This window comes from Cyrtonyx montezumae, unplaced genomic scaffold, assembly GCF_038088225.1.
Source record: "Cyrtonyx montezumae isolate F1298 unplaced genomic scaffold, pur_monq_1.0 scaffold_9, whole genome shotgun sequence".
Lineage (NCBI taxonomy): Eukaryota > Metazoa > Chordata > Aves > Galliformes > Odontophoridae > Cyrtonyx > Cyrtonyx montezumae.
In genome coordinates, this window is record NW_027072100.1 from 11,264,990 (window position 1) to 11,281,477 (window position 16,488).

At 40.1% G+C, this 16,488-nt stretch overlaps 1 protein-coding gene across 3 annotated transcripts in view; it reads right to left on the reverse strand.

The window, feature by feature from the left end:
• GNAS (GNAS complex locus) overlaps positions 1-16,488 on the reverse strand; it is a 126,702-nt gene that overhangs the window by 21,451 nt on the left and 88,763 nt on the right. For all 3 annotated transcript variants that reach the window (XM_065754445.1, XM_065754446.1, XM_065754447.1), the window contains exon 5: positions 10,132-10,229. In XM_065754445.1, coding sequence (XP_065610517.1) covers positions 10,132-10,229 — 98 coding nt within the window. The remainder of the gene's footprint in view (positions 1-10,131; positions 10,230-16,488) is intronic.

Below are 16,488 nucleotides of genomic sequence, written 5' to 3' on the forward strand. Positions count from 1 at the left end.
GTGCCACCCATGCTTAGATCCTACAGCTTCAGCCTGTAGAACTACAGTTACCTCCTCCGTATGAGTGCACAGGAAAGCCAAGGATCCACAGCTTCCAAGGGAACACAATCGGAGTACTTCTGCAGACAAGCATATCCTGCACTTCAAAAATGCCCTCCTTTGATTGAGTCTACTTCTACTGGAGAGACCTATGTTTTATTAACACATCTTAAGATTTTCCATCTCTTTCTTTAAACACAACAGAATGGGGGGGAGGGGTAAAGGTTGATATAATTTATATTTGGGTCACTAACTTTCTTGATTGTGGCTCCAAACACCAAGCCTTTAAAGAAAGGAGAAAAACCACCACCCAAACCCCAACTGCTCTGCAGCACAGCTCCCTCCTGTTACCTACCTTACTTTTTCCAAGTGTGAGTTACAGTCAAAAAGCATCCCAAGGAAGAAAAAGAAGAATCAGCAGCTGACACCATGACAGAAGAATGACATTTTCTAACGTGTGATTGACTTCCAGGAAGTAACTGCTCAGGGAAAATGTGTATGTACAGACGTATCTGTGTCTAACTCCATACAGTAAAAAGCCATTTTAGTTTTCTGCACATCCAGCATTACACCGTGGATGTTCAGCATCCATGTGAAACAACTCAGACTGTAGAACATACACTATTTAAGGACACTAGAACCTCACTTGCCCTGTAATCCATGTACGTATAAAAGCAGCAAGCACTTACATAGATTTGGATAATTACAGAGTTCTGTTTCAAAAACACAAAGTTTCATACAGTATAAACATGGTAACTGTCAGTTTATCTCACAATCTACACTGTGATTTCCATTTACATACAACAAAGGAACTACTCATGAGAACTGAACGACGAGGGTGAACTGCACCCCTCCTAATAACAGTCACAACCTGGTTCATTATTGTTTGTTTGTTTTTAAAGGTATTTGTTGAATTATTACAAACAATTCCTGTAGTCTGATGAAAGAATAAAAATGCACTGGGTGCGGCACAAATCCCTCATTTGTCTTGAGGGAAATCAGTTTCATACTCTTTACCAACACGTGGCTTTATCAGAAAACCACAGTGCACAGGTTTTGGGTAATTAGCAGGACCTTCTTAAACAGCCCAAAAGAAAGCTCTGAGGGAAACAAACACATTTCACATCATTAGGAGCTGAAATGGAAGTAGAGTACCAGCCCCTGCTCACAACTACAGAAATCCTACCTATTTTTAGTTCACAATTCCAATAAGAAAACAGCTGGGAGTCTAATAAAAATATCATGGTGACAAATTTAATGGACTGAATGCTAAAGTTACTATTTTAAAATAAAGTTCCTAATTATCTTTCAAAACAAGAAGCAATTAAGCAGCAGTGGAGCTACAGCTTCATAAGAGTCTGGTAAGTCTTGGCTCCAATCAGACTGAAACTGGGAAATGGTTCAGCACCTTTCTGATCCTATGAACTGGTTGAGGGCCAGGATTCTATTTTTAGGATGGATTTTTATATATTTATTTACTTATTTTAATGAAAGCCATTCTGCTCTGACCTGTGCAGCACTGCCATGCCCTGCTCTTCCCTGCCTGTCCCTGGTCACCCTCCTTACAGGCAAGGGATGCTCCTTGCAGCAGCACTTAGCATTCCGGACACACCAGGAGAAGGTAGGAAAGAAAACAGAGCAGAAGAGAGCTTGGATAATGATAAATGCTCTTTGCTAACAAAATGCATGGATCCTGGAGTAGCTCAGCTCCATAGAACAGAGGCAAACAGTGAAGCTCACCAGAAGCAACGGCCAAGGGTCAAGGATCCTGCCTAGGAAAGCCTTCTGAGAGGGAATCCACATCACAGACTATATGGACATTCATAAGTTTACAGAATGATCCACATATATCACAACAAAATGAGTTACAACCCGACATGCTCTTCTCCCATCTGACACGTTCTCCAAAACTCTCTCTAAATAGGTCTCTAAACAGCACGACGTTTTAAATACTGGTTCCCTTCACAAAACACTGTGATAATAACAGAACACACCATATCTGTAGTCTCATGTAAGACATAAAACCACCTGATGCTCCATACATAAAGTACACTTTCGTTTTGAAGTAAACTCTCCATTTAGCAGGAAGGATCCTAGTGCCTGGAAGGCCCATATGGGGAATGTATCATCCACGTTGCTAAGACAGGAGGAAAGACCTCCAGGTTTGTCCTCTCATGCCTTCTGCAAAACCATTCAATTGTACCAAGATACCACAATACCACATCACTATCATGAAAACCTGAACAGTAACATCTTTCACTCATCTGATTTCATTTAATACCTCACACCACCCAAAATCATCCAAGGGTTCACTGGTAGGAGCTTCTATATTCTTCCTGAAGAAGAAAAGTTGCACCAGTCAACAAATGGGAAAATTAAGCTGCTTCAAGTTTCTTCTCTAGTAACAGAACACATGGATCCTAATGCAGCTGGGTTCGGGGGAAGAGGAGAGTGGTGAAGTGCTCCAGCAGCAGTGGTAGGCAAAGGCCTTTAAGGGCAAAGCCAGGAAAAAACCTGAGACTTTAACACCTCAACTCTAACATCTGTTCTTTGCCATGCACATTGTGACAGGCAGAGCAAATGAAAGATCACAATACAACAACAGTCAGCAGACTCAACAGGATAAAGCTCAGCTCACTGTGAAGGCTCTGTGTGAGGAACAAACACCAAAGAAAAAGCCAAGCTCTTTACAAAGAGAAGAGTTCACCTCCCTGACACGAGGCTCACGAGGTGCCTAACTCTTCCCGACAGTCACTGATTTTAGAACACCATAAATAAGTGAAACTCAGCTGAGATTCCTTAATAGCAGATATGATGTACAGTGCACTCCAGACATGGGCTTCAGCAGCTTTTCAGCATTACCTGCTTTGGCATCATATTAACAAAGCAGTTAACGCTATTAACCCTCAGGCCCACACGGAGCAATGCAGCCCTGTGAGCAGGCAGGATGCAGCCCCCCAGGAACCCCCCCTCCTGCCCCAGCATCTGCCCCTGCTGCTTGTACTGGGGCTGTAGCTTAAGCACTTCAGGGGAAGGGGAACTTGCAGAGTATCCAAGGCACTTCACAGCCTTGACAGAAAATTCACTGGGCAGCCACTATGTTTCAAGAGTAAATTGCTGCCCTGATACTGAAAACCCTCACTTGCACAGTGAGCACACAGTAATTCAGCTGCATTTGCAGATATCCTTCTTGAAGACCTCATTAGTGTACCACAACACAAATATAATTCAGCATTAAGTATGTTTAAGTATAACTGATTTTAACATGCTTCAGATACAAAAATCAATGGATAACATGTAACAGAGCAATCGGTTCAAAAGCAGCATTTTGACTCTCAAAATCATCAATGAGAGCCTGCCTACAAAATTTTTCTTAGTCACACTTGAAATGAGTTAGCGATTTCTTTGAGTTCCTTTAGGACTCACTCATATTCTGTAGAAATAGAAAAAAAGAAATCTGATTCAGTGAACAGCACTGCAACAAATGACATTTTGACATCTCAAATTCAGCTTCACTTTGATAAACTCATTCACATAACAACCCACCACAGCCATCCCTTTGCTGCCCGGCAGCCCCAGCCCCAGAGGAGCCTTGCTCTTAGTCCCTGCCCTGCACCAACGTGGGCAGTGAAAGCGTGGGGTGAGGGGGTCCTCAAGAAGTAATACTGCCAGTTTCAGAGCTCACTTGGATTGGCTGCTGTGGTTTTTGCATCACTACAGCAATCCTGTATGACTCCCGATAGAATAAAGGTGACAATTCAAGGTGTAGCTTGCCCTGCTTTTTAACATAGCTGCTCAAATTTCATAGTAAAAGGACCACATTTTCAAACTTAAAGATTAAGACTTCAGGAGATACAAAACGTTAACACACTTGAATTCAGAGCTGCCTTACAGAATTCACAGAAATACAACTCTTCCTCTCATTAGGACTTCTTTCCCTAAGTAACACATTCTATGACCAGCACTGACTGCTGTATCCCCTCTATTTTTGCTTCCAAAAAGCCCAAGATTATTAAATAAAAGATTACTATTAAAGCTTAAGCTTTGCTTTCTACCTATGATCATAGAGGAAATTTACTATATTGACAAATTTTATTCAAATACAATATTAAAATTCACGCCAAAGAAGTTTTTTAGAAATACACCAAACCAAATACAAGCCCCATCTGAGCAAATACTGTTACTAAAACACAGGGACATCTGTTGTATGGGCAAGCACTCCATTTGCATGTGAAAACCAATGCAAAACACAGTGGAAATGAAAGCTCATTTCTCAAAATCAGGTATCTAGGAACAGGTGAAGTTCGATTAATCCTCAACTCTTGCAGGCACTGGCACTGGACAACCTCTGGGCTGGCCGTCCCAAGCTGGACCTGGCTCAGGCTTTGCTGTCCCTCAGCTGAAGGCTAAACCTACAACCTACGAGGCATGGAAAGGAAGCTGTATCTTCAGCCAAAGACCAGAAAGGAACTGATGTATCAACAAAGGTGCAGGGCAATAGAGAAATAAAGTGGCAGATGAATGAATGAGCTGAGTGCGAGCCGTTAAAGGTGGTGGACTGAAAATGGAGGCAGAAACCAGATCCCTGGAGGAGGGCTAAATGTGCTCAGAATAATTCACAACGTTGTGGTGGGCTTCATGCACACCTCAGCAGCCTGTGGTGTGACTTCTTAAATCACTCACATTTGGGGCTTTTAAAGGTCTTTCTGTCATAATGGATCATTAATTTCAACATTTTCATTATTAGTGTTCCTAATTTTAAAGAGTCCAGCAAGCTACTCCACGACACCTTTTGTTTTATCCGGCTTCATACTGTGACGTAATTTATTTTAGAGACAGAGAAGCTTATTTGGGGTTGAGCGTAGGTTGAAATTGTGAATTTATGATTAGCTGTGACAACAGAGGGAATGTGTTGGATTCATAATCCATTTATTAGCTAAATTTAGGTAATCCGGTTTTCACAGCACTTGCCAGCAGGCACATCCCTGCTACAGACAGTAAGAAGGACGGGCAGACGCTTGGAGCAGTTGGGTACAAATCAACAACTGAAATATTCAGACTCCTTTTGTTGGTACTGACTTTGCTGAAGCCATACAAACAAAGGAGTTACTCTGCCTTCCATCACCTACAGCAATCACTTTCTGCACCTGATATCCCAGAGGACCATGGAAGAAGTATAACTCGGGCTGTATTCTACCTGAATTTAACTTTGTTTAGAACATGAACCTCTGTTCCCTCAGGATAAAGAGGAACAGGGACCCTGCTTCAATGACCGGTCACTGCTCTGGAACAAAGTGTGGTGGGTTTTACAACTAAGACCAAGAATGAGGAAATAGGGTCTATTCCTTGGCTTGACAAAGAATTCACACAGAGGGAGGCAAGTTCATCAGCTTTAGACCAGCCAAAGGGGACATGGACATTATTCTTCATCACAGAAATGTTCAACAGTGTAACTGTTAATGTCCATAGGAAGCTCATATGTGCCAGAAATACAGGCCAGGGAAATTGCTGTCCTGTCGAATGGGAGTACTCAGACACAGCCCTCAGAGCATGAGAAGACCAGGGGAACAGCTCTGCCAAAAAGACACTGAGTGGAAAGAAAGTGAAAAAGAAAAAATAAGTAATAAATAGTAGGAATAAGGACCTGGACAAACAGTATCACTGATAAATCAGCCACTATTTAAAAAGGTGAGACGTTCAGCAAACACATTTTACTGCATGTTTTCTGAAAGGAACTTTGTTGTGAAGTGAAATCAACGTGGAAGAAAATCATTAAGCACTCAGATCAGCGCTCTTAATTGCTCTTACAAGTCAGCAAATCCAGAAGCAAAACACACCATAAATCCTAATAAAAACATTAAAAAATTTACAACCCCTGACAAATCAGATATTAAGAAAACAGTACGTCCACATCTGCTGATCCTTTAGGAGCGCTGCACAGCAGTCAGCTAATAGCTGCACTCTCCCCCTTTCTTTGATAAGTATTTTAAAAACAAACATCTTAAAAAATACTTCTCATAAAGCCCTTCTGGAGCAGCCTGGCACAGTGTCAAGCTATCAGAGTGGCTCTGCTGGTGCTGAAGTTCAAGAAACGCAGCTCACTGCACCTCCACCAGCAGCCTGCCCGCGTCTCCTCCGTCCATGAAATGGCAGACAGCAGGAGAAAGCACGGCGAGGCTTTCCAGCAGGAAATAGCGTGAGAATAGGCTCCCAACTGCTACTTCCAGCCCTTCCTGATAGTGCAGGGTGTGAAATGGGTTGCAAATGCTGTCTCTCACATTATTTCCTTTTCCACTCCAGCCAAAACCAGGAAGCGTCAGCCGGGAGATACGAAGAGAAAGCAGTGTAAAATGAAGCAAAAAGATCAAACCGGTGGCCCATGAACCAAGCTGAGCCAAGGCTCAATAGGTCAAAAATTCAAGTATTTGTGGGTACAGACTAATTTGTGGGCAAGACTAGAGAAGAGCCCTAGGAGGCTTATGTATGCAAGCTTTGCTTGTGATTCGCTACAAACAACACTAATCAAAAAGCCACTGACATCAAAGCCATCTTCTTCAGGACATCCACAGATGTTGTACCAGACCCTATAGGACCATGCTGGCATCCTTCAAGCCTCCGCATCACCAGCAGCCCATTGGTATGGAAGAGATCCTGCTTACTCCAACTGTAGCTTCTGCAGAGTATTTGTGAGGCTTTAAGAACAAAGATCCCCAAATGAAACCTAAGGTTGAAATATTAACCATGACAGCACTTCAAAGAGATCATGTTTGTTTATACTCGACAGAAGGCATAGATCTGACATGCAGGTTTTGGCACATTACAGTGGAAATGACTCCTAGATTCTTAATATTAAATAATGTATTCTGTATAAAGTGAAATCATCCTGCACCTGCAGGAAAGAAATATGAAGGACGGTACATTACTTGTTACCATTTGGGGTTTTCTGCATTCTAGACACTGTGCTCTTCTGCTTATTATTAGTCAAGAAGAGTATCACACATAAGCTTCAGTAAAAGCATTTGTTCTCGTCTCCTCTTAAATGCTGCTCTCTCCTCACAGTTAATGTGTATTCCCCACAGACAGAAGCTGGTGACAGCCTCCCAGACCATGCTGCTCTAGAAGCAGAATTGAAACTAATTACTTAATAAGTTGAGCTACAAAAAGGGAAATGGCCTCCTTTCCTTTCTCTCAAGACTGTACAGTATGTCCAGGCAGGAAGTACAGTAAAGCTCACAACGAGCAGGCATAGCTCTTCAAATCAAACAAAGTTCTTCAGGAGTCACATTTTTATTAAGCCAGTAAGCTTGAGGATAACAGGTGGGATACCAGAAGGGCTCTCCAACAGATGGGGCTACTGCTCAGACCTCCCAGCTTTACACTCGTGATGCTCACAGCTGCAATCAAGAAGCCAGGCTGGTACCTGTGGCTGTCCAACAGCCTTTGGTGTGAGCCACTTCAAGTAGGACCCTGAGGGGGTAACAGAGGGCACAGACAATGCTACTGCTGACTTCTGGTGTGGGAACACTGAAAAGTTGTAGCAAGGCATCACGAAGAATTGTAGTTACTACTCAGGAACAGGTGAAAAATACCACTGCTAGACTCTTAGTAACTACATCAGTGTTATGGAGATAGAACACATTATGTTGGGAATTATCTTCGTTCCCACTTCTCTGCTCAAGGACAAGCAGCCAGAAGTGACATCTTTTCCTTGCTTTCATCTAGGAGAATTCCTGACTTAACCAACTTGTTCCCTGTGTTAAATGACTCCACAACAAGACAAGCTTTGCACTAAGAAATGACACTTCAAAATCAATTAAACAAAATAAATAGATAAAATTACAAAGAGCAATAAAAAGAAATATTGTTTAGAATTTTAAAGCAGTTCTCCAGACTAAGAATCCTTTAACATTTCATTACTGAATCAATTCTTAAGAGCAAGAAAGGATTTTTTTTGGAAGCTGATTGACTTCAAAAGCGATAAAACACAACTGTTCTTCATTTTAAGCATGCTTGTTTTAAGCAGGCACCTTCAAGAGTGGAAAAAGCTGAGGACAAAGAACTCTGGAAGAGCTGACAAATTTTAACACTCCAGTGCTTGCTCCACTTTCTGTCTTAACTCCCATTAGCTCTAATGATGGCAGTTTGCACATTCAAATTAAAAGCCTGCACTCGATAAACCTCAGCAACACTTCATATTTTGCCTCTGCAGCATCTTCTTTAAGAACGTGCTCACCAGGTTCATTTCAAAGTATCAATCACGGCAGACTTTACTGGAAGCAATTTTCGTCAGGTCTCTTGAAAATTTAATATGACAAAAACAAGCACAGAATTTCAAAGCATTTCACCTCCAAGCAAACATTATGCCATTATAAAACTCTTCATAACAGAACATGCAAATTAAGAACAACACCAGTGCAAGATCGAAAATGCCAGAAAGGGCAAGAGCTACCAATAAAAACAACGAGAAAGGTCCTTCTGCTTCCTTCCAAGGAAGCAGCGCATAGTTTACAGTTTACACAAACTGAATAAATAATAGAATCATGGTGCATATTTAGGAGAAGACAGCAATGGCATCTTAGAAAAAAAAGTAACTTGTCAGCAATGCACAACATTTAATTTTGGTTCCATAGACAGTGATGTAACATCCGATGTTCCACTAGATGGAGCAGGATGGTAAAACCATCCTAAGGGCCACTCCTCTCACCGACCCATGAAAAAGTCAGTGTCCAGCAATCTAGAATGGCAGTGATTTCAGCTTTCTTTGGAACATTCAGGGAAAACCAAAATTTGATCTTCTAAAAATAAAGTGACACAACAAAACCTTGGTGCTTAGCAATGCTCATCTCTTCCAGTGCCAGACAATGACTGTGAAAAAAAAGCTAGCCAGGAACACTAAGAGATAACCAAACACTAACAGCATCACAACAATTTGTTTCCAATTTGTCAGCTTCACACTATGAAGACAAAATTTAGTGGATAGCTGACAGAAAACAAAGAACTTCTAGTATTTTTTCATTTAGTAGCAAGTGAACTTGCAAAGAGACCCATGCCAAATGATCAAACATTAGTCACCTAATGGAAAAGACATCGCTACACATCAAACAAATTCACACTAGAAACAATGGCAAAACTTCAAAGGGCCTTTGAAAGACCTGGAGCTGAGCAAGTCATAGAAAAATTATCTCCCTGGTCTCTTCAAACAGAGCTAATTGTTGACTTACCTCTAAGTCTACCTACCCAAACAACAAAAAAAAAACCTTACAAATTTTATTTCATCAAATGCTCCTTACAAGACTTGGTAGCAGACAAACCACAGTCCTCCTTCATCATGTGAAATGAGGAAGCTTCTATTTCCTTGAGCATTACAACTTATTTCAAGATCTCCAAAATAAATAAAGAGGGTGTAAGCTAATAAAGAGCAGTCTTAACCATTGATTTTCTAAATTTCAGTCCTTCAATTCTGGAGTTACATGATAAAAATATCAGGAATTGTCACAACTATCACAATCATATTGCAACTGAACAAAAAAAAGTCTGAACCATAATGCACTGCTCTACGGAATAAGTAACTGCAAACATGTAGCTGGCTCTCTAGGGACAATATTAATTACCACAGCGGTGGAAATTACTGAAAGGAATAAATCTTTCTCTGATATGTGCACCAAGGTACACAAGCAGAAGTCCTGGTGACTGATCTCAGGCTGCTGCCTATGAATGTCGCAGCCATTTTTGTTTTCAGATAAAGAAGCTGCATCGAAAGCAAAAGCTACCTTGTACTTTCCAACTTATTAAAATCTGCAGCAGGGCCTGAAGTTGACTGTCATGTGGTGTGAAAGGGAAATTTGGTGTCAGCCTACATCAAAGTACTGGCAAGGTCTTCAACGTAGATACTGATATGATGAATACGATGTATATGATGAACTGAACACCAGCTAGCTAGTTCTCTGAACGGCTGACGAGCAGGAATTCACTCCAGAACACTCAATCCATTTTCCAGCGTACGGAAGAGTAAGCATCAGGACAATCCAAAGAACTCCAAAGGAATACACTGCACCTCACAGTCAGTATACAGCAGAACAGAACAATACTTACTACTGTGCACAATCAATCAGCTGATATTCATTAGATCTCTCATAGCAGGCTTTCACACCGTCATCTTGCCAAAGTGTTTTTGTGTGTTCATAAAACTCCTGAAGGAGAAAAAAATATTATCAGGAAAAAAAATGGATTATACATGAGGAGAATCAGCAATGGGAACATATCTTTACCACTGCAGAAATGGGAAATGGTAGCATTTTCAGGCACAGAAAAAAAAGCATTAAACATCTTACAGAAGATGACTGCAAGTTCCATTGGCTTTCTTAGCTTCTTACACTTAAAAAACTGCATCAATTGTTCTGACTAAGTCCAACCGTACTGTGAAGTCTTGGAAGTCTTTTTATTAATGACAACTCTGTTGGCATTTTTAGTGATCAATATCATTTGGTAACAGCTGCTCTTTAGCTCCTGACTCCACTGGATATTATGCTTCTTTGGCTGTCAAGGCTGCTTTTTTTCTGCAGTGAAACACTATGTCTCCGTAATTCTTACATAAATGTAGAAAATGATCATTAGGTTTCCATTTTACAAGTTAGTGGGGGTTCTCTGGGGACTACACAGACACTCAAGTGGCACTGCCTCTATCCAAACATTTGCTCTTTCACAGCACAGTAGCAGAAAAACTACAGGGAAAAAAATACATCAATACAAAGCTCATATTTCAATGGTGTTAACCTTAAAAACTACGAACTTAAAAATTACAAACAAATTACAAATTCAACCTTACTTTCTTTGATAATGAATGCATACAAACAATGCAAGTGCACACTATTCATTAAAAAAAAAATTTCCACGGTAGATTTTTTCTCCATTTCTTTAAAAGGCAGTAGAAGCTTCATATATATTTATTAAATATATATATATAATATATTCATTAAATTTGTTCCATGCTTTTGTGAACTGCTCAAGAACAAAAAGATCAGCTCAATTTCTTTCATATGTGCGTATATTTTTACTTGACATCAAGTACTGAGAGATTGTAAAAATATCTGCTCTTAAAGGAACTAAAAGAGAAATTGAAATATTAATTCCTGCCCTCAGTTCTCTCTTCCCCACGGCTAAAATCTGTTTACTGGATGCTTTGAAAGTTTCCTACTTTTTGGTAGTTGGGAGGACTCGATTTTTGACTGCATCACAGTGTAACGAGGAAAATACCTTTCCTAAGCAAAAATCAGTAGGAAGAGAAAGTAAGGGAGACAGAATTGGCTGGAGTCTCATGTACTTAAACCAAGTGAGCCCAGAATCATCTGTATTCCAGGCTTATTCTTGCACGTTCTTTATCAGTGGCCAAGACCAGCAGCCACTCTGAGCATTACTAACTGCTTAGGCTGACATCACAAAACAGGCAAGAACGCAACACAAAAATATTCAGATCTTATATTGGAGAGCTGCAACATCTGACAATCACACAGCTATAATGACCCAGCGACCTGTAGGATACTCAGCCTTTGAACTGCCACAAAAATGAAGCTCAGAAGTCCTTATCTCTTCTGGCTTTTACTACAGTTATGATATTCCAGTAGAGAACTAAAAAAAAAGCAATTATTCCGAACAGCTTATCTACTCTACCATAACTTGTGGAAAAAAATATTTGGAGTAGTTTCTGCAATCAGACTCTTAAGTGGGATGAAAAGTAAATCCAGTTCCTGGTCCTACCATAAACACACTGAAAATAAGAAGTCTGGGATTTAGGTTAACAGAACTGTTATATAGTTCTGCATGGTCCTCTCTGTGCTGTGAGGACAGTTTGGAACTTCCAAGAAGAAAATGGATTACAGCAATCAGTGTTTCTGCCTCGTTAAACCCTACCACTAATAAAATTCTCAGTACTGTCTTTCTGTGTGCCCTGCTAATCTGAGCTACATCCAGCAGTCCTCAGGCAGTCCTCTGAATGTGGCTGCTAACTGTCCACGTGGGCTGGGAAAAGAATTCAAGACCACAATCTTTGAACTTGTTATTGTCATTTCAAAATCAAGATCTACAGAAAGTAACAGCAACAGATCACACCAAGAAGCAGTACTTATTTATTTATTTTCTAACTGAACTACATGACTTGTGACAAGCAAATACGAGATGCCTCGTTAAGCAACCTTTTGTCTTTAGGCCACACCAAAAATATCTTCACGTAATCAGGGACTGCTGCTGACCCAACTTACACATCTGCAGACAAGAACAGTACTCACCAATGAAAAGCTGGAACCAGACATAGAGTTCAAAACTTTGTACTTGTTATGTAAGAGTTCTTGCTTTATACTAGTTATACTAGTTACACTAGAATGAGTGATTTTGGAATTAAGACATGCTAACTGGTCACAAAAAACAAAAATAAAAAACAAAAAAACCCACAACCAAACAAAAAATCCCAAACCAGATTCCCTGCCCCCCTTCTCTAGCCCTCAAAAAAAAAAAAAGTACACCTACACTAACCACAATTCTGAAATAATATTTAAGAAAAAAAATAACACAAGAAACCCTCAGCATCCCATCTGAGTCATGGAATGTTGCCTAGGGGTACTCTCAGGGAAGATGAGCAAAACCACAAGATTTGTTATGTATTTAGGTGGAAAAAGGGCTTCGGAGGCCACCAGAAAAATCAAGTCAGAAACAACGTTTTGGGTTTTTTTGAGTTAAAGAGGTCTAATTTGTAGGAGTTCTCTAAAAATAATGAGTTAGGAAACAGATTAACCAAAAGTAGCAAGCAAATTTCCTGAAAAGAAACAGCCAGAAAACTAGCCCTTACATGTCTGCTGCTTGTTTCCACAACACTGATTCATTTGCTGGCACGTCCTAATACAGACTCTACAGCAGCATCAACACAGGTTTCTTTTGCACTAATAATGGAACTCCTAATAAAACAGCTAAAATAAACAAGTAATACTAAATAACATTTTGGTTTGAGATGATATTCCACAATAAACAGAATTTAAACACTGGGTTGAAAACAGTCCACAGTATTTGATAAGTACGGTCCTATTATCCATTCTTAACCCTATATGTATTTAAACAAACAGAAAAAAAAAGCCATTCAAGTTATGTCATTTGCCATTTTAAAAACGTTGCAGTTACATAATACACACCCAAGATCCTGTTTAAACTATAGCTGAAGCTGTGTAAAGCAACAAGAGTCAACACCACCAATGGCAGGCAGCACAGCATCGCCAACCAAAGTGAGAAGTGAATTCTTGTGAAAACTTTACAGTCCTGACAGTGCTATCATCAGCCTAAGGAGGGAAAAATCCCTGTTTACAGCACTTGGGGAAAGTTCTGCTAACACAAATCTGAAGGGAACAAGTAAGGCTCGTAATTGAATGTGTTCAAAGTGGGGAGTAGTTTGAATTCTGGGCATAAGCCCTAACTACCAGGTACAAAGAACAGCCTGGGAAACCTCCCCTGGTCTTACGTAACTGCAGTGTGAAGGATGATGATTTGCTGATGGTAGGAACCTTGTTCTTCTATTTAAGCCACAGCTTAAATACAACTGCTGAAGCTTTGTGGTGTTGTGTAAAAACAAATGTGTTTAAGTGTCAATGTTTTGTTTAATAGATGACACCTTCTCCACCCTCTGAAAGTTTCCCTACACAGCAAATCAAAAGGTAACATTTGTGAACTGCCCACATTCATTTACAGGAATGCAATCAGACCTCTGGAGGGAAAAAATTAGTGGAAATTGTCACGTAAAACATGCCTGGAAAACAGTGCTTTGCTCCAGAACGATCATATTAACACAATCCTGGAAAAGAGAAAGGGCGATGCACAGTTAAAATCCTACTCGTGTTAGAAAACTTCAACAAACTGAATAAATGGCAGCAGGTAACAAGTGGGTTTTTAAAAGTCAACCAGAGAAAGCATTAAAGAACTCGAATATTGTAAGCATTTTGGGCTGTTAATAAAAATAATCCTCAAGAGATAAACTCCAGGCCTGGGAAAAAAGAAGGAACCAAGCTTCGTTTTTGAGAGATATTGTAAAAGGATAAAATATTAGCAGAAAATGAAAAAGGAAAATTGGACATACTGCCTGCATGGTTTTGTTCCCTCCAAATATATAAATACTCAAGAGACTTTTAAAAAATGTTTATGAAGCAATGTTTTATAGGCATTAGGATGTTGGCAGGGAAAAGCATTGGCACAGTAATTACAACTGTGACACCACGTCCACAGGAACCTTAGCATGGATATGCAATGCTACCTTTTCTTTGTAAAATACAGGGTGGATCTGTCAGCAGAATAGCTTATTTACTGACTTCAGTAAAAGTCAATGCCATTAAAAAAACCCTGCCAACTACAAGGTGTGTGTGACCATTACACAATGTTGTGGTTAAAACTGGGATTCAGTTCCCGGGCAAAGTTCAGTGTCCCATGAAGTTACTCATTTCATAATAAGAGTTTTAAATATGTCATCCACTTTAAACCTAACGATAAAAAGTCAAACTAAATCAGTTTCTACATGTAAAACTGTATCTTGGACAAGGTTTGCTTTACTTTCAAGACAGTTGGGCAGTTCTGCATTCCCTAATGAACTCTATTAGAGCAACACAAGGTCACAGGACAGCATGGCAGCGTGCTGCATTCCACTGCAGACTGAATATGTTGATTTTCTCCTTCCAGGATAGATAAATACATAACAAATTGATTTGTTTTTCATTGTTCATATCTGAAAACAAGCAGTTACGATGGACTGTAAGGCCACTCAGCCAAGGAAGCCAACGGCGTCCAGCCATTCTCCCTGCCTTTGGGCACGGATTCTACAGTGTGTTAAAAATGTGTCGAAGTGGACAGTTTAATAAGCCACTTGAACAGGGAAACATCTGCATTCCTGATGGTGTGAACAAGTGTTAATTACTGCCTGCTATTTTAGGAAAAATATGCCAATGATATCACAAAGGAAATGCATACCTACAAACAGTCGAAGATACTCTCCGGTTACTGGCACATGTCCAGAGCTGCATACAGAACTCTTTGGGAGAGGCCAGAATACTCAGCACTTCCCACAACTGAGTCACAAATATTTTCACAAGGACTCAGTCCTATTACCAATAGTTCTCCATGTTTAGAAAGAAGAATAAGGCTGACAAGCTTGGAGTTTTTGCTTAAGTAATTTTCACGTTCCTTGTAGCACCACCAGACCTGGGATGTCGCTAAAAATGAAACACGTGAAGAGAATTTTATTTAAGAAATTTCTCTCAAGTTCAAAGGTTTCAAAGGCCAGGCTGTTTGGGAAATGTGGCAACACAAAATTGTATGCCCATTCTATACCAGAGTGCCTTTGGTTAAAAGGACTCAACAGTGCATCACCACATTCTCTCCCTTTTATTTTCACTTGCACCAGAAGTGTAATCTGATGACACACGAACACCACTACGATATGTAATTCCTTCATAAATCTCCTATTTAAAATGCATCGACTCTTGTTAGAGAGGAAGAACTCCTGGTAAAAGCACTGAGATGGAAGCTCAACAGATATGAACTCCCCATTTTGTCAAGACTTCTCTGTAATTTTAAACTTCCATGCGGAAACAAAGCAATTCATTAATGAATTAAACCTACTGATAGCATGAAAGCCTTCTGTACCATCTCAGCTCTCTCTTGGGGCAGCAGAGAGCTGTGACAGAGGCCTTGCAACCAGAAGCTGCTTTTGCAGATTGCTGGCTAGGAAGGAAGGCTTAAAAAAATTCTAAGACATCTCCTTTGAGCCTTAAATTAGGATTTGAGAAATGTCTTCTATACCACGTCATTTAGTTGCTTTTTGTGTAATGAATATACAGTAAACTTAAAACGAACAGTTGAACCAAACAGCCTTAATACCTCGTGCAACTGCTGACAACCAAGGCCACTTCACACAATGAGGTGAACATGGGACCACAATGCAACACACTCCAGGTTGGAAACAAGAAGTCTATCTTTGCCAGAAACTTTCAACAACAGAAAAAGGTAGAAGATAAGATAGTTCCTTCCTATTCCAAACTAAGACAAAACCCAAGAAAAAATCACTAATTATCATACAACCTTCATGGAGAATCAGCATCTGCGCTGGTGAAAGTATCACAGACTCCAAATACTGGCTATGGGAACACTGAAGACATATCCTGGGATAACAGAAGCACATCTTAAAGTTGTTAGCTCCTACCATACATTCACATGCAAGGAAACAAGCAAAACAAACACATGAAGTGTGTAAAAGTTCATGCTTTCACTTGTGTCGAAGACAACAGTCATTCAGTATGTGTGAGCATTACCACAATGTGCAGTTTCTTCTGTAAGTACTGCAGTTTTTTTTCAGTACCCAGAATTGAGCATTTTTCCAGAAGGGTGCTGACAGTACTACTGAAATCATTTGAACAACCCTGACATTCC